At 34.1% G+C, this 19,807-nt stretch overlaps 1 protein-coding gene across 1 annotated transcript in view; it reads left to right on the plus strand.

Annotated features, from left to right (window-relative positions):
- Positions 1-19,807, plus strand: part of LOC122351505 — a 56,210-nt gene that overhangs the window by 9,246 nt on the left and 27,157 nt on the right. Inside the window, 7 exon segments of the mRNA XM_043248592.1 lie at positions 1,602-1,853; positions 3,488-3,751; positions 3,903-4,108; positions 5,447-5,546; positions 5,743-5,889; positions 6,030-6,305; positions 7,870-8,067. Coding sequence (XP_043104527.1) covers positions 1,602-1,853; positions 3,488-3,751; positions 3,903-4,108; positions 5,447-5,546; positions 5,743-5,889; positions 6,030-6,305; positions 7,870-8,067 — 1,443 coding nt within the window.

Here is a 19,807-nt window from a genome sequence, read left to right on the forward strand (position 1 = left end):
TCTGACCATTCCATTGATGGTGAGAACTGCCAGACTATCCAATATCGGCTGGAAGGCAACAACACTTAGGAGCCTGTTGGTCCACCATGAACTCAAACCCTGCTGCTTTTGCTGCTTGACTAAGTAGCTGATTGGCTAAGAGGCAATCTTCGCTATTCCTCAGCCACTTGTGAGTTGCTTTCCAGTCTGGATTTTACAACCTGTGGTTGACCCTCCTCTTTTCTCAACTGGGCTTGGGACAAGACATGAGTGTTTATGTTAATGCTAAAGTCATCAGAAGGTGGCCCGAGGTAGTTCTATCTGCCTCAGGACTGTTTTGATCACAGTGATTGGAAAAAGTTCAAACAAGGGAGAACAGGGGTCCTTAAGCAGTACATTCCAGTGCTAGACACTTTGCTCCCCCCCACTGAAGACAGTGTGATGTGATTATTTTAACAACAGTAGCAGTAACACCACATGCAGCAAAATTGATATATATTTTTGTTAAAATGCATACTTTTGTTAAAACAGCAATGCAACAAATGCAATTAATTTTGTCATATGCATGACTCAGGCTATATTAAGCATTATTTATCAGAATGCTAATAGCATTTCACAGAGAACAATTTTGTAATTGGGAAAAAAGTATTAGAAGGTGTAAGGTAAGACAATTGATTAAGTTAACTAGTAACAAAATGACTTCTCATGATAGCAATTTTATTATGTAATTTTTTTTTTTGCAGATACATATTTTAAGCAAAACATTTTTTTAAAATGGTCCAGATTTCAAGAGGAATAATCTGAACCTCCATACAGCATTTTTAATAACATGACCTTATGCCCCACGTCTATTTAAATGTAAAAAAAAAGGCTAATTCAATTTCTTTTTTATATCTTATTTGGCTCAGTTTATAAAATTGTTTGTAGAAAAATTCTGACATCACTTCTTTGGCTGTCAGGATTCAGTATCTACAACTTTGATGGCTATTTTGACTGTTTCCATCAAACGGTAAAATTATAGCTGTTCCAAGAATAGTATAGTCCATAGTGAGACCTCTGTTAAGTAGGCAAGGGGTAACACTTATACACTTATATTATACACTTATACACAATATTAACTTATGTTGTATAGCAATATTTATGTCTCTAATAAATAGTTTGTGAATCAAATAATATGGTTTTGATTTTGGCCTATATGATTACAATGATATGAATAAATTATACATTTCTGTATTTTAGTAGTAGTGATTGTGATGCTTTGACTCATGATAATCAGCCATGTAGTAACAAAGCCGCATGGACACCTAATAAACTGTAATTTCTTATGGCTTAAGTCACAATGCCAGTCATTAGTCACAGCATTTAGATTTATGAAATTAGTTCAAAACATTGTATAACTGGGCATCCATGAGCATAGCATGAGCAAAAATTATGTCTTACTATTAATCACATACATCCAAGGAGTTCTGTGTCAGCTGAGAAGCTGCCATTGAGATACAGTAGGCATTCTGACATAAAAGTGCTGTAGTTGAAGAAATAGGCATATCCGTGTGTTTTAGTAATCTGTGCATCTTGTAATTGTGGATGAAAGGACTTTTTTTCTTGTGTGTGTTTTTTCACAGATAAAGGCAGCATTGGTGACATTGAGTGTGTGTGTGAGGGGTTAAAATGCAGTGGTGTCCAGCATTGTTTTGGTCTGCAGTGCTTCTCTTCCCTATCTTTCGAGAACGGGACAGCCCTCCAGCAGAAAGGATGCATTGTGGGTAAAGAAGAAACGGTGCACTGCAAAAACTCCCAGACTGTGGACACACTGATGCACTGCTGCCAGGAAACATTGTGCAATATGAATGTTACTGTGGAGATGCCAAGTACAGGTGAGTCATTTAAAGGAATAAATATTAATATATAATACTATTTTATACTACTTTATATTATTTTATATTATTTTATAGATTGATTTCATGAATTCCATTCAAAAAGTGAAACTTGTATATTATATTCATTAATTACACACAGACTGATATATTTCAAATGGTTTTTTTATTTTTATTTTTAATGAAAATCAGTATCCAGTACCCAAATTTAGTATCCCAGGAAATTATAATATTACTTAAGACCAATACAAAGAAAGGATTTTTTTTTAAATCTTAGCCAACTGAAAATATGAACATGAAAAGTATGAGCATGTAAAGCACTCAATACTTAGTTGGGGCTTCTTTTGTCTGAATTACTGAAACAATGCGACTTGGCATGGAGTCGATCAGTCTGTAGGACTGCTCAGGTGTTAGGAGAGCCCAGGTTTCGCTGATAGTGTCCTTCAACTTTACTGCATTGTTGGGTCTGGCATATCGCATCTTCCTCTTCACAATACTCCATAGATTTTCTATGGGGTTAAGGTCAGGCAAGTTTGCTTGCCAATTAAGAACAGGGATACCATGGTCCTTAAACCAGGTACTGGTAGCTTTGCCACTGTGGACAGGTGCCAAGTCCTGTTGGAAAATGAAATCTGCATCTCCATAAAGTTGATCAGCAGCAGGAAGCATGAAGTGCTCTAAAACTTCCTGGTATACGGCTGCGTTGACCTTGGACCTCAGAAAACACAGTGGACCATCACTGATTGTGGAAACTTTACACTGGACCTCAAGCCATGTGGATTCTGTTCCTCTCCTCTCTTCCTCCAGACTTTAGGACCTTGATTTCCAAAGGAAATGCAAGATCCAGTCCAGCAGTCCAGTCCCCAGGCGAGACACTTCTGACGCTGTCTGTTGTTCAAGAGTGACTTGACACAAGGAATGCAACAACTGAAACCCATGTCTTGCATATGTTTGTGCGTAGTGGTTGTTGACTCCAGCTGCAGTCCACTCTTTGTGAATCTTCCCCACACTTTTGAATGGGTTTTATTTCACAATCCTCTTCAGGGTGTGGTTATCCCTATTGATTGTACACATATTTTTCTACCTCATCTTTTCCTTCCCTTGGCCTCTCTATTAATGTGCTTGGACATAGAGCTCTGTGAACAGCCAACCTCTTTTGTGTCTTGCCCTCCTTGTGCAAGGTGTCAAGGGTCGTCTTTTGGACAACTGTCAAGTCTAAGACTAAGAGACAATTTAAAGGCCTTTGCAGGTGTTTTGAGTTAATTAGCTGATTAGAGTGTGGTACCAGGTGTATTCAGTAATGAACCTTTTTACAGTAGTCAAATTGTCTGAGATACTGAATTTGGGATTTTCATTAGTTGGCAGTTATATTCATAAAAAAAAAACAACAACTTAGTGTCAATCACTTAGTGACTCAATACAAGCAAAAAAGACAAACGAACAAAAAACTATTTGCACTTAGTGTATTTTCCCCCCTACATTAAAAATAATTTTAAAATGTTGTATTAAGACAATCAAATGAAAAGGGTTGCTAGTAAGATTTCATTGAGGCAGTTGTAATAAAATGTTCAATGTTTTGAAAACACAGTACGTTTTTTTTTTTTTTCTTTTTCTTTTTATTCTCTGATATCTAGATGAGGAGTTAAGGGTGAGCCCTACAGAGCACGAGTGTGTGTGTGAGGGTCGATCATGTGCAACGGGGGACCGCTGTAAGGGTCAGCAGTGTTTCTCCTCTTTGACACTGAGTGATGGGACACCAGTTTCTCAGAAGGGTTGTTTTAAGGTGTATGAACAGGGCAGAATGACCTGTAAAACACCTCCGTCACCTGACCAGATAGTGGAGTGCTGTCAGGCTCATCTGTGCAACATGAACCTCACTGTGAGACTTCCTGTACGAGGTAACAGATGTTAACCTCTCATACCTTCACCTCCACATTCCATATTCATACACATTTATTATTTTTTTTAGTTAATTTTCTTACATATGCTTAGATTTGAACAAAACAGAAAGTTAAAATGGTTTAATTTGAATCTATGTGTGTCTCTTAGTGGTGAAGGGCCCCAACTATAGTGTGACAACGTTGACCATTGTGATTGTGGCTCCAGTCATCGTTCTCATTTTCCTGTCTGGTGTGGCTGTCCTGATCTTCCGTTGTCTTCACCATCGCCAGATGGAACATCTGACCGCTCATGATGCGGAGTATGGCACTATCGATGGTCTGATTGCGTCTAATGTGGGAGAAAGCACACTCGCGGTGAGAAAAACTTACACATACCAAAGTCTGTTATCAGTTTGGTAATTAATCACATGAGCATGTTGAATAAAATATTAAGTAAAGCTTGGCTTGGTTTAAAAGGGGTGCCTTTTGAGTAGAACTTCACTTCAGAAGATTTAATGTATTTTAATGATGGATGGATTTATTTTGCTTTACAATCTTGACCACAATTCATTGTAATTATAGAGTCTGTTAGATCCAGAATATAAAAAAAATAAACAGATTGTATTGCCTGAAAAAGCTCGGTGGTAAGTAAATCATGTGGTAATTCTCATTTTTGATTTCAGCTATACCTTTAGCAGGTTCTATTTAAAGGACTATTAATAAGTAGGTATATTGCATTTCTGTAATTTACAGAAATGTAACATCTGGAATTCACTTGTGAATTCACATTTGTGTTTGAATGGTTTCTAATACCAACAAGATTTTGTTTATGCTGACAGATGAAGAAATGTTTCATGAAACTAATGTCAGCAAACCCTACTTTAACAAATTTCTACAGAAAAGTTGCAGGGTTTTTGTGAGTGTTGCAGTGTGTGTTTGCTGAGCTGGCTCTTTAGTTGTTGGATCTATTTCAAGCTATTTTCAAGGATCTCTGTGGAGTGCTTGGCAACCAAAGCAAATATTCAGCATTCTAATGTTTGCCTGAGAATAATTAAGTCTAGGTAACACTTTATTTTGATACTCCACTTTAGATATTATACTAACAGTAAGTAACTTTGCAACTGCATGTCAGCTAACTGTCATTAGAGCATTAGTAGACTGTATCCTTAATGTCTTCTAACACTGTGTTTTGATGGGTCCAGAACATACAATATACTGACTGTCTGAAACTTATGTCAACTTATTCTACTAACCCTAAACCTACCCTAACAGTCTGCGCTGACATGTAGTTAGTAGACATGTAGTTGTGAATTAATGAGAATTAGTTGCAGAGTTACTTATAGTTAAAAGAATGTCTAAATTGGACTATTAAAATAAAGTGTAACCAAAGTCTGTGCCAGTTAGATATTATTAAAATATTTAAAATCTGTTCTCTGAGGCCTAGGTTACTGTTCTGATACACTAAAATTGTTTATTGATGTGTTCAGACAATGATTCTAAAGATCTGTGTTTGCAATTCTGCTCTTTAAAAGTCTCTCTCCTTGATTATCATAACATGCAAACATGGTTATCATAATCCGTGTTTTTTTTTCTTCTTACATTGGTATTGAGTGCTCTCTAGCGTATAAGTGTGTGTATTGCAGGGTCCAAATGAACAAATTGTATTAAGATGAACATACAGCTATATATTTCATTATCTTTTATCTATCTCAGGATTTGTTGGATCATTCCTGTACATCTGGAAGTGGCTCTGGACTTCCTTTCCTGGTTCAGAGAACAGTAGCTAGACAGATCACTCTCAACGAGTGTGTTGGTATGTGCTCACACCATTTTTGCATTATTTTGTCTAATGTTGTGTGCATAAAGTATTTTTAGATTTTTGTACAGTTTAGCAGCTCATTTTAAACTTATTTAAACACCAAATTACTACTGTATGGTTACATTTATTCACAAAACCTTACATTTGACAGTATGTCTTCAAATGTGTGTTTTTTTTTTTTTTTTTTCAGGTAAAGGTCGATATGGAGAGGTCTGGAGAGGTCAGTGGCAGGGAGAAAATGTGGCTGTGAAAATATTCTCATCTCGAGATGAGAAATCCTGGTTCAGAGAGACAGAAATCTACAACACTGTCCTGCTTCGACACGAGAACATTCTGGGTAAATAATAAAACCATTTATAAAACCCATAGAATTTATAAATGCTTTCTTTAAGATACCTCAGTTTTGTAAAAAAAAAAGTATTAATTTCACTCAACCATAACTTTACTTTAAATAATTTTATGTTGTATTTGTTTTAGGTTTTATTGCATCCGATATGACATCACGTAACTCCAGCACTCAGTTGTGGCTAATCACACATTTTCATGAGATGGGCTCTCTCTACGATTACCTGCAACTCAGCATGCTAGATGCTTCTGCCTGTTTGCGGATGGCACTGTCCATTGCCAGTGGCCTGGCCCATCTGCATGTGGAGATCTTTGGCACACAGGGCAAACCAGCCATTGCTCACAGAGATCTAAAAAGCAAAAATATTTTAGTGAACAAAACTGGCCAGTGCTGCATTGCAGACCTTGGTAAGAATTGCTTCAGAATGTAGCAACTGTATTGGCTGTTGTTTCATATGCCATTTGTTGTTTCATATGCCATTTGTATTAGAATTTATTTTTTTAAATATTACCGTGAAATGTACTTTGGACAGTATCGGCAAACAAAAAAACACCATGTGATCTAAGATTGTGTTGCAACTGACAGTAGAAAGTTAAATTATTGCACTTAAATTATTACACAATTTAATTTCAGTTGTGCATTAAATTTTTAAAAATCAGTGTAGGTATAAACAAAATAATAACACATTTTGGTTAAAGTATGCATGTCAATTACATTTGTGTTAGAACTACTTTCTTACAATACAATACAAGCATAGTTCAAGCATAAGTGATAAGCAGCTGTGATGTAGACAGCAAATCTAAAGCAATTACAATGTTCAGTTACCCCAGAAACCCCTTAATGAATCCAACAGTCTTTAAACCTAACAACATTTATCTTTACGCTTGAAGGAACTCTAAATGTTTATTTGAAAAAAAACAACAAAAAAACAAAGTTTGATGCTTTTTATATTTGTGCATGTTTATATTAATGCAGTGAATCATAAATTATAGAGGGTAAATTAATGGAATTTTGGGACCTTTAAAATCTCTAAATATTTTGTTGCCCACTTCTGTCACTTGTCCAGTTTGTAATAGTGAAAATAATTCTTATTCCCTCCGTATTTACCTGTTGAATATGTTGCCCTTTAAACGCAAATAAGTAGAAAGCAGAAGCGGGCTATTTGCTCTGGGAGTATTGACACTTTAATTTATGTGTCTTTATTAAATTCACTTCACTCACTGACTCACTTAGTTCCTGAGTCCATTTCTGTAACAGCAGGCTGTTATTAGAAGAGATCACAGTTGTTTCCCATAATCCTTAATGAAAAACCCATTAGATAGCTTTCAGCCTACACAAACTCTTCTGTACACAGAAAGTGGAACACAAGATGTGTTTTTGTAGAGCACTTGAGACTACATAAAGCACAGCAACAAAATAAGCGTGTTCTTGTTTTTTTAGAACATTGATTTGAAAACATGTTGTTTGCATGGGGTTTTCACTTAGCGTTTTCCCCCCTTAATACTCAAGAAATTACTTATTTTTTACTTGTCATGAAAAAGATTTGTTGTATATCCCCACAAGAGGGTGCAATACAACATTTAAAAAGAAAATGTTCTTTTCTCATCATATAAATCTTAGATGGTGCTCTTAGCGATATATGAAAATATTTGTGCAATGAAATGCTTTCTAAAATAAGATCCCCTTTCCCAAATCATAAATAAAATCTGGAAATTATATAGACTACAAAGATTTCTAAAAGAAGAAAACTGGATTCATCAAACTATTTCATAGCAATTTAAATGTAGAATGCATGAAAAAACTCTGTTCAAACACATAGGTTTATAATCCAGGGATATGTGTAGAGTTCCTCTGAAATGGTTATTAATTGACTGTATTATGTGGCTTAATGTGTGTTGTGCACTGATAGACTACTACTGATAGATCCTGTACAATGTGATAATGATTTGGTCACACATTTATTTTCTTCAGGTCTTGCAGTTATGCATTTTCAGGACACAAATGAGCTGGACGTAGGGAATAATCCTAAAGTTGGGACCAAGCGCTACATGGCCCCTGAGGTTCTAGATGACTCCATTCAGACAGATTGCTTTGAGTCTTACAAACGAGTTGATATCTGGGCCTTTGGACTTGTGTTGTGGGAAATTGCTAGAAGAACGATTAGTAATGGTATGTATATCCTCACACTTGATTTACTATCACGTCTGTCAGTCATTAAGTGTTTATGTATCATTGCTGTTGCAAGTTGCTTCCAATATATAGAGTCACATGATGCAAGGAGGAAAACATGGTGCTCGGTCACTTAGATAAAATTATCCTGTTAAATTGTTACAAGACCTAAACATTTAAACTGTCTACAGTACAGGTGTGTTTGTACTCCCTAACCATGGATCGCTATGTTATTGTCGATTAGTTAAGCATGTGAGTAAGTAACGTAACTTAGTACTTGGCAATGATTTGCATTAAATATACATTTTCAAGCATCATAACATTTACATAATACCGTAAATTCTGGACTATAAGCCGCTACTTTATTCATAGGTTTTGAACCATGCAGCTTATACAAAGGTCTATTCTGCTGATTTTTTCCCACCGCTAGGGGCGCTCTAACCGGAATTAGAATCAAAACTAAGACAAAATAAATGCAAAGAAGAATACGCTAGTTCAAGAAGAATACGCTAGTTCCTCTTTAGCAGATATAAGTCGGTAGAAGCGGATAGAAGGACGACAAATGACCAATCCTGTAAAACTCTATCTTTTCAAATCCTCACCCCTTCATCATGGAACCCACACGAAGAAGTTCGTATGATGCAAGTTTTAAGTTGAAGGCCATCGATCTCGCTATACGAGAAGGAAACCGCGCTGCTGCTCGGAAGCTTAGCATCAATGAGTCTATGGTGAGATGCTGGAGGAGGCAGCGGGAAAAGCAAAACTTTTTTAAATAGAGCGGATGCGGCTTATATGCAGGTCCGGCTTGTTTATTTTTTTATTTTTATTTTTTTTAAAAATAGAGCGGATGCGGCTTATATGCAGGTGCGCTTTATAGTCCAGAATTTACGGTATATGTATGACATTTAAATCAAATTGTTGGATCCAAATAGGTGTTTGATGTGAGGATTTCCTTGAGATTTCCTTTTTTCTAATTATTTCTGTGTTTCAGTGGGTAAAATGTTTTTTACAAAGTTTGATTCATGGCTTTAAGCATATAATCAGTGATGGTTATGTTTCCAACTGAGGACTGACATTTGGGTGTAAACTGGAAAGGTATGCTGTAATGATGGTAATAGTTGGGGTGTAATAACTGCTTCTTTTGTAAATATGGAAAGATATGCTGCTTGTATGGTATTCTAATTTAATGTTTTATATTATGAGGTTTTTGAATTTACATGGAAGTTAAAAATTCAGTTCTGCTCCAAATTTTAGAATTTATTATTATTGGAGTTATTATTATTATTTATTGTTTCTTGTTCATCCAATTATTATTTAATATCATGTTTGTGTTTATGTTATATGGAAATAACACCTCAGTATAGGCATTGTATACATGAATGGACATTTAATTATTCTCTTAACATGACCAGATTTTAGATAAGCATTGAAAACTCAAATTAAGATACTGTCCCATCTTTTTGGAGGGAAGTATAAGTTCAATTACTTTTATTTTTGCTGTAGGCTAAAAAACATTAGGTTTAACATCAAACAATGAATAACAGACAAGAGATTTACATTGCAAACCACTGGAACTTGCCAAAAAGTACAGAGATGAGCTTAAAATATTTTGGGACAAAGTTTTATGGACTAATCTTTACCAAAGTGACAGAAACTCTAATTTTTGGAGAAAGAAAGGATCTGTTCATGATCCCAAAACACAGTAAATTTGCACTCAGCCGGTCAGTTAGTTGTTTTACACTATAATTTTATAACTAGAAATATTTTTGTTACAAAAAAATCATCAATCTGCTTCAGAGGACATGTGATAACTCCCATAAGGCATATAAGCTAGTTTTACGATGCAGTACTTGCTGATATATATCTGATTTACGGAGCTGATGGCAGATGGAGTATTCAGACAATGTCTTTCATACTTTTCTAGACCATGACTGATTTTCATTAAAAATATCTTAAATTGTGTTCCGAAGACAACAAAAACTTTTATGTATTTGGAACCACATTAAGGTAAGTAATTAATAACAAAAAAATTATTTTTGGATGGAGTAACCCTTTAAGACATGAAACAGACATTTCTGCAAATGGAAAAAAACACCATTGTGTTAAAAAAAAGAGGTCAATGTGAGAGTATTTTTCTTTGTTTTGTTACTTTTGGTAGACCACTTCACTATTAATGGAATTGGAAATTTACATACCATTCAATGTATATCACTCTAGTTTTGCCAAAAGTTTGACTTAAAAAATACTTCAGTATTTTTTATTTCATGTATATAGTTATGGTTATGGTTAGATATGATTTTATTTGCAGTTGTAAACCTATGTGCGATGTTATAACTACAATGACTTGGGCCAAAACGGCACATTTTAATTTGACTTTGTCTCTGTATGATTATGGGTGCACATGCTATTTGGTTTCTGCCGCCTTTCACATTGAAAGGGTTATTACAGTAATGTCTTCACTGCCCTGTGTGTGTCCTATCTAAAATGGGTTCCTATTGCTCTCTTTGGTCTAATAGCTTCAGTACTTTTATATATAGACACCACTGCTGGCATTCTTGATGAAACTGAATTTTGTGCTGACAGACATATTACAGTTGGCACAATTGGTGCTCAGTGATTATCTGTGATTATCTTGATGACCGGTGTAATTATTTCTGATAGTAATGGCTGATCTTTTTATTTTTTTTCTGGGGGCGTTTCAAATGTGTTTTGTGTACACTGACTGTGAAGGTATTGTTGAAGATTACAAGCCCCCATTCCATGACGTAGTGCCGAGCGACCCAAGCTTTGAAGACATGAAGAAAGTGATTTGTATAGACCAACAGAGACCAAACATCCCTAACAGATGGTTCTCAGACCTGGTAAGTACAGTCTCGCGTACCTTTACAAATCAAGTTAATCAGTCAGTATTACCCCAATCAACTTTTACTTAATTAAAAAGTTTAACACAGAAAAGAAGGTCTGGTACTAGAGCACAAATGCAATGTAGAAAAGACTCACACACACAGGTATGACTGTTTGACTGGATCGACACAGAGCATTTTTATAAAATGTGGCAAATAAAGTCAGCCACAGATGCAAATAAAGATGTGAAGGGGTGAGACCTAATTCACTCAGGGGGGCACTCAGGGATCGGGTCGGACACCGAGCCCTGTCCGCTTTCACGGACAAGAGGAAAAAACTCTGGATTCAGTAGTCCACCAAGTTCTGAGCCTTCTCCCTGACAGCACGCCAAACACGCTTACTTTTACCGTTACTATGATTAATTGTATGTAAGTGCGAACTCGTGAAATATATATACATATACATATATATGTATATTGGATGTGATTGTGAATTGTAGTGACAGCACTAATTATTTAAAATATGTAATATTTCTGTATAATTTTGAATGGTTGCTGTCAGAATAAATTCAGACAGATGGTTTCACAATAATCCTCAAGTTATCCACAAAACTCGAGTCCACTGACTAAATTCTTATTTGGGTCATATATTCCAAGATGTAGATTAGTAAATACACCGGCGCAGTGACTGACAGTTCACCTTGAAACTTTAGATTCATCTATGCTGGAGCTGGAGCACAACTACTGCATGGTATATATCTCTCGCAAGGAACTGCAATACCAAGTTTTCAAACATAGATGATGACAAAGAGGCAAAACTTAGACTGCAGCTTTAAATAAATGAATGCTGCATTTATTGTGAATCAATTTATAATCACTGGAGAAAGATTAAAAAACGACTAGGTGGTATGGCATGTTGAATCACAATGTGACTAATATGTCAATGTAGATGTACATAAAATAGTAAAGGTCACACTTTATATTAGGTGGCCTTAACTACTATGTACTTAAATCAAATACTTATTCTGTTCATGTTACATTGCAAATTACTTTTTGTGCTATTGCGGTGGGATATAGGTAAGGTTAGGGACAGGTTTGGTGGTAAGTTTAAGTGTGGGTTAAGGCATGAGTTAACAGTGTAATAATGAATGCAAGTACAAAAATGTATTACAGATGTAATTACATATAGATATTTTTTTAAAATACAGATACAGTATAAAAACATGTATGCACACAATAAGTACATTGTACCAAATTATTAATTTATAAGTACATAGTAGTTAAGGGCAATTAATATGAAGTGGGTTTTATTTTATAAATGCAGTGTTATTATTGGATAAATTAATTAAATACTTTGCACTTGAAAGGTATTTAATTTAATTGTTTTAAATAATTTTACTGAAAGGCTCAAAACATTATTAATAGCAGCAAGTTTACATGTCATAATTTAAATATAACAAATACATATAAAGAAAAACATAATATTATTAAAATCCATGTTTGTTATTCTTGTTATTGAATGTTTATTTACCCTATATTTAACCAGGCAAGTTAAGAACAAGTTCTTATTTTCAATAACAGCCTGGCAAAATCTATTGTTTGAATACATGTGACCTTATGTAAAGAAGAAAAGGTTTTAATAGTCACAAGGATATATCTACTGCAATATAATGATTATTTTGAAAAGTCTGTTTTCATTTTGTTTTTTTAACCGTCCCATTGCTTGATTTAAATTTTTTTTTTTTTTTTTTCAGACTTTAACATCAATTGTTAAACTCATGAAGGAATGCTGGTACCAGAACCCATCAGCCAGACTTACAGCATTACGCATCAAAAAGACTCTGACAAAAATTGATAATTCTTTGGACAAACTCAAAGCAGACATATGAACTACTTCCTTATGGAAGACTTTAAAGGCCTTTTTAACATGCCCAGTGGATGTCTCATCTGGTGAACAAAAACGGAAAAAGAGATAATCTGGGCTTAGTGCTCTTATAGAGGCACATCATATTTATTTTCAACTTAAAGTGGGGCATATTTGGCATCCAAAGATGTTGTAGCTGGCATTTGAAAGACTGCAGACTGCTTTTCAAATGGGAGTTATTCCTTTTAGCACATAGGATTTATGATACATCTCATTCTGTCACATTAAAACAGCAATTAATCAGACAGTTGTAGTTCATAATACAGCAAAACTACTGCAACCCTACAAATGATTCAACTGCAATCCTACAGAGAAAATAAATTGCTATTTTCATATTGTGGCTGTTTATCATTGTCATTTATAGTGTAAATACACAATAAACATTGCTCAATCTGTCATGAACAAATGGTGAGTTATGGATGCACCTTCTGTTGTCTGTGTTAATCTGAGAAGTTTTGTATATCACTGCACATTTAGCATTATGTATTTGTTTTTGTTTGTTTCATATTGTTTGTATATACAGTTGCTGAAAGAGTAAAACAACTTAAATAAACAAGATCATGAATTCAAGAAACACACATTTGCAAATAGTTTTTTATCAAATAATTGGCACAGTTATTCAAAAAACATGTACTTGGACCATATAGGATCTGTATTTATAGATAATGTAATAGAATGTTATTGGAATAGTTATTTAAAACAATTAATAAATAAAAAGAGGAAGAATTTTGTAAGAGAGATTTAGCTTAAATTAAGTTCTTCCTACTAGTTTAGTGCCAAATTTGTGTTTGTAATTATTGTGTTCTCATGTATATAAATATGCAAATAAGGCTCCAAATGTAACTTTTTTTTAAGGTGGAAAATGAAACGGGGTTGCACTCCTTTAAACATTGTTAGCCGTTACACGTTACACTTTGGGTAATTAATACAAATATATTTTCTTACATCTTTTACATAATTGTTTTGGCATATGGAGGGCATAGCTTGTCTTGCATGTCTTGGCAGTGAAGCACATTCAAAATTTTTAACTCTAGCTTGAAAGCATACAGGCTATCAGGCCTGGGCGTGATATATTTTGATATTTTAAATCGTTGAGCAATGGTTAGTCAAAAAACTGCAAAAAAGGGAAAATAGGAAGTGTGTTTACAAATGTTGTCATTTTAGAGTGAGCTGTATTTTAAGGATGCTGAGCACATGGATGTGATTATGGTGAGTTGTGGTCATTGTTGCAGTTTACATATGCCACGAAAAGTGCAGCCTTATCAAAACTGTAGCCTTTGTTATTGAGGAAATACTTAACATTTGACATCTTGTTTGTGAGCTATGACATGTCATTGACATGGGGCAGGGACACCAAGAGAAATTTCAGACAAAGGTGATAGCTGGAGTTATTATGATGCAGTGTCCAATACTTTACTTTTTAATGTGATGTTATGGCAAGACATAGGTTCAGCAAATCTTAAAAGAGATATTTAAATTTATATCTCCACATCTGAAAATACATACAAAAGAATGAAACACACAGCGTTTTCTTGCACTTATTTTTTATATAATGCATTTATTGTTTGCGTTTTTTAATTATTAATTATTTATTTAATTATTATTTAATTATATATATATATATTTTTTTTGGGTGAATGAGTGTAGTCTGACTTTTTTCTAGATTCCTGGTAGTTCTTTAGACATAAATGTCTTGGGAATAACCACAGCTTCAATTTTGTTCCAGTGCCTGTTGGTGCGGGTTCATTGTTACTGACCATTAAATGTCACTGTAGTCTATTAAAATGTTAAAACTTAAAAATATTATAAATGTAAAAAAAATCTTTAGCTTAGTGTTACTGTTATTTTTTATTTTTATTTTTTGCCATGCTTCACATGACGATGAATCGGACAGAAAATGTGAAAATAGTGCTTTAGTGTTTACCTGTCTTTTGTTTTTGTGAGTGTAATGGAGGACAAAATCAGCAGCAACAGTTGATATGGTGTGACACCCCATTCTTTTCCTTGCTATAAAAAAAGAAAAAAAGAAAAGAAAAATAGCTGTTGTTCACTTTATAATATCTCAAAATTTGTGAAAATTGCACCTAATTGTGAAAAGATAAAACCAAAAAGTTTATTAATTTAAAAGGTTAAACAATATTTTTTTTACTGTCCAAAAATAATATTGTGGACAGTAATTTGAATTACAATTAATATGACAATATACACAAAACGATAACAAGTCACACAAACTAAATAAATAAATCCAATTTATATTTTTTTATATATCTGCTGTCACATAGTTTATCAATTTACTCTTATTTATGTGCTGCATATTGATTCATCATAGCTGGTTCAGTAAAATCCAGTTGCCACCTGCAGGCTGTATGAGTTCCATATTACTCTATAGTGATGTTTTTTTTTCTTAAATATTTAAGCCACTGATGAAGTCTCTTGCATGTAAAAATATATCATACTCCCTTTAAATACCACAAGGTCACCTCATTATTTATTATTATTGTTTTTGTTGTTGATTAGTTTAATACGATGAACACAGGTGGGAAATGGTTAAAGTAGGAACAGGTTTAGGTTAGCAGTGTAATTATAGATGTAACTACAGAAATAATAATTAAAAAATCTGATTACAGTGTTTAAATATAAATATAAAATATAAAAAAATACATTGTACACAAATGCATTGTATTAAATGGTTAATTTCAATTGAAATACATAGTTATGGACACAATACAAAGTTGGTCCATGTGTTATCACTTAAAAGCCATAAACTCTCTACACCAGTCAAAGCAGTTAGGTCCTAAAATGTCTATGATTGCAGAAAATCTGGAAATTAATGAATATGATGGTCTATAGTTCCTTTACTAAGGTTATTGGAGTTTCCCAGTCATGGCAACTGAGCTTCTGGTGCACCCCTGCTGATCTTTTTCTCTCCCTAAACACCTCCCCCCCATACCCCCCATCCCACGGCTGCCCTCCGTCTCTCTCTTTCTCTCTCTGTAATCCTCTTACATTAAGCCACAAGAGGCGGAGCAAGTCTCTCTCTATGTGTTTAGTTGCTCTGGGGTTTATTCTGAGAGGAGCAATGCAAGCAGTCACTGTGGAAATGCAGCAGAACAGAGTCATAATGTCTATAAAGGTGGATGTATTGATGTGCAGAGAGTGACAGATGTCATGTCTTATCTCAGGTGCTCAGAAGCGGCGCTTTTACTCTTCACATTTGTGCAACTCACTGGAGGTACAGTTTCATCTTTACCATTTCACTCTGTACTCTATTAAATGTTTTTAGACGAACAGTGGAAAAATATTTGTATATTTAAGTAAAGCGGTACATAACTAACTGTAAATAAAGCTGGGTTCATAGTCATAATAATATGTTGCGTAATCTGCTTACTGTATTATGGTGACGTTACACTGCTGTGAACTTAATGACCACCTCATTCTGCTATGATTATGCTTAACTTACTTTTTTTAGATGGACTCTGAGCATTATGTAACAAACTGGTTAAAGTCAAAAGATTAGACCAGTGCTTGGTGAAACAGGTGTTCACAGGTGCCTTCAGACCACTTAAAAGCACAGACTTGAGTGCTTACTTCAGAAAACACATCTCTAAAGGCTAATTTACACTGTACCAACAGACACTTACCAAGAGCACTTGTTTTTTACTGACTGAACATGTTCAAACTGTATGATGAAGTGATGTTGTGTAATCGGGTGAGTATCTGTATTGGTTGGCATCTGTTGGTGCAGTGTGAATTAGTTCTAAAAAAGCCTTTACTTTTCAAAGACATGAGTAAATGGCCAATTACAGTATGATATTTTCATTTTAGTTCAGCTTTGTAGGAAGGGGCGGAAATAAATGTTCAATATAAGTTTGCAGTTGTTTCATTGTAGGTTGTCATAAAAATGCATTCATATATCTTGTTTGCTTACCTTTTGCAGTTTGCCAAGCCCTAAGGGGCATTTTAAATTTGACAAACTGTCCAGGAGTGTCAAATAGATAGTTTTGTACCCTGGTTAACAGACAAAAAGGTTGCCTGTTGAAAACTGTATTTTGATGGGCAGGGTTGACCAGCTGACTGGATGATCTATACTGTATTTTAATCAGCTGAATTTATTCATGCTGAGATTATTATCCATAGATTCAAAATATTTCTCAAAAGGGCTGAATTAATTGGAAATTCCACAAAATTGGTCACAGAAAGCATTGGTATCCAGCTATTTGTTGTTTTAATCATGTTTGGATAGCAGAAGCAGTGCATCTGTTGCCAAAGGCTTGTGAGGTTTTCTCAATAATCTTAACAACAAATTCAGAGACTGTCAGAATAAAATATAATAAAAAGGAATATTGAAAATTGAAAAAAAATTGACTTCATGTGCCATGTAAAGGGCATGTCTAATGCTTTTGGTCAAAGTATTAAGAAGTTACTTTATACTGTGCTCTGCTGAATCTTATCATGGGTTATCTGTCTATGAAGTATACTAAGATTCATTTCAATATGCCAAAGCATTGTGGAGACAAAGCCTAATTTTTTTTTAATTTGTTAAAGAATTAAAAGAGAATGATATGTTCTATGAAAAAGACTTCATACTTTTTTGGAAGCATTCTCTGAGCGTGACCTGACTCAATTTTCATAAAAAAGAGGACAAACTGTCTAGTTTGAAAACAGGTTTTTAAGGATTAAAAAAATGTTTATAAAAATGACATCATATGGTACATTTGACTTGGTGTACTGACTGCACTGTATTTTATGTATGAACATAAAAGGTTTTATATGTATTATTTTTATTTTAAAATCAATATTAAACCATTTTACTTGATATGGTTAGGTTATGGTTATTAACTGCCAACTCGTCAACTTGTATGCTTCTAACTTTCCTATCAACAGTTTTATAGGCTGCCATAGACATAACAATAGGTGCGTACAGAACTTCTGTGCTTAAACTCTAATTTGAGCTTTTATAGATACAAAAAAACATTTTACATTGTCAAAGCCCTTTTAAATGGTCACATCATGAACCTTGTGTTCATACTTAGATTCTTATAGGATACACTGTATCTCTTGATTTGTCCTGCCTTATTTGCCCAAACCCAGACTTACATAACAGAATAATAATTAGTTCAAGTGATCAAGACCAAAACTATCATGACCATGGCTTTTAGCTAAATGGTTAGTGATATGAATTTGGTTCTTGGTAGTTGTTTTAATGCCTTTTTAGATATCAGAGCTACAGAGAAATACAGATCTGTGAATGTTAACTTCAGAGTACAATTATATGCTGCTGTTGTCACATACTGAACAGTAGCTAGAGTTATTATGTGCAAATGTTTGAAATATCCGCCCCTTTTAGTTTTGTGAACATATTTAAGATAGCATCATCAGATTTATGAGCTTGTTTTCAAGAGTTTGAGCTTGTTTTTAAGAGTTTTTCACGTTTTTTTTTTTTTGGAGAAAAAGCAGCTTCAGTTAGATGGGGTGGTTGCATTTGTGCTGTATTTGACATCCCTTTGATGACCAAATTGGTTATTGAAAAAATGTAGTGTTTGCATTCTGAAAGACTATATGAAAGTAACAGTTTTTGTCACTTTGTAGCTTAAAGTGTCTTTGCACTTTAACGATTGTATTATAAATAAATACATCTATATTAGGGATAGTATATATGTTTTTCTTTTACAGTTATTAAGAATTATATTATATCAGTCTTCCTAGATTACATTTATAAAGTTTCAATTGAAAATAAAGGCATCAGAAAGAGGCATACACAGATATACAGCCATGCAGGTGTGTTACAGACAGCCTTAGATTATAGTAAGCTGCATTATAGAGCTGCAGTCTGAGAGTAAGAACCTGCTTACATAACCTAAAAACCTCCTGTCACACAGCACAAATAGCAACCGGCCATGGGTTCTAAAAATATAGGTTAACAAGATTACTTATGTATTCCACTGGTTTATTTAAGGTTGTTTGTTGTTAGGCAATATCAAGACAAAAGACAACAATGATAGAAAGAGTCTCTTTGTACTCACTGATTATGGTGCTTGGGTGTTGGGCACAATGCCAAGTGATTTAAAATCACCTCATTATTTATAGGTGCAACTGGAGTATTTGTTTTTAAGTATAAAAAAACCCAAAATATAATTCTCATTAAATGCAACAAAAATGTTACACATTTCTGAACACATTTTTCCCTCTTTGCTGCTGGGGTTGTGTCAGTATACTTTTTTGATTGTTTGTTTGTTTGTTTGTTTGTTTTATTATTTAATTCTTGGCCAAGTCATAGTTTTCACTATATTTAGAAACTCTTGTCTGATTTTGGCAGTGTGGTTTGCATTGTTATCATGCTGAAATAATCTTCTTCTACCAAGCTTCTGCAGACTGGGAGTCATCTTTTCAGTCAGTAAAAATCTTAATATAAATCAGTTATTCATAAAATGTGGCTAATTATCTAAGAGTCAATTACAGACGAACACTATCTAACTGACTCATGACACAAAAGTTTTATTGAAGACAATGAATGATCATTGACAGCAGGCTAAAATATTTTAGTGAACCTGAAATAATTTTAGCAGATGTGACTGATTGAAAGCTCCCTCTGCTATAATGTTACTCAGTCAGGTTGTATTTTTGATAAAAGCATATATGTAGAAATTATTATTCTTTCTAAATGTTATGTATTCTGTGACTAAAAAAATAAATCGAAACTGATGCGAAAGAATATGTTAGTATGAAAGCTTTAGTTCTCTTTCTTTTGTGTAATAACGTTAAGTGCCATTTTATTTCTGTGTGACTAATTTTCAATTCTTACAAATTGATTTATTAGCATCAATGTGTAACTTCATATTGTAAAACTGGTAAAACATTGATGATTTTGGATTTAAACAACAAAAATGCAAACAAATGGTTGTTTTTATGTGCTCACCAGTTACAGTGATTTATTTCTGATAAATCTTGTTGTCATTGCTGAGTTGATGAAATA

Source organism: Puntigrus tetrazona, chromosome 9 (assembly GCF_018831695.1).
Source record: "Puntigrus tetrazona isolate hp1 chromosome 9, ASM1883169v1, whole genome shotgun sequence".
Lineage (NCBI taxonomy): Eukaryota > Metazoa > Chordata > Actinopteri > Cypriniformes > Cyprinidae > Puntigrus > Puntigrus tetrazona.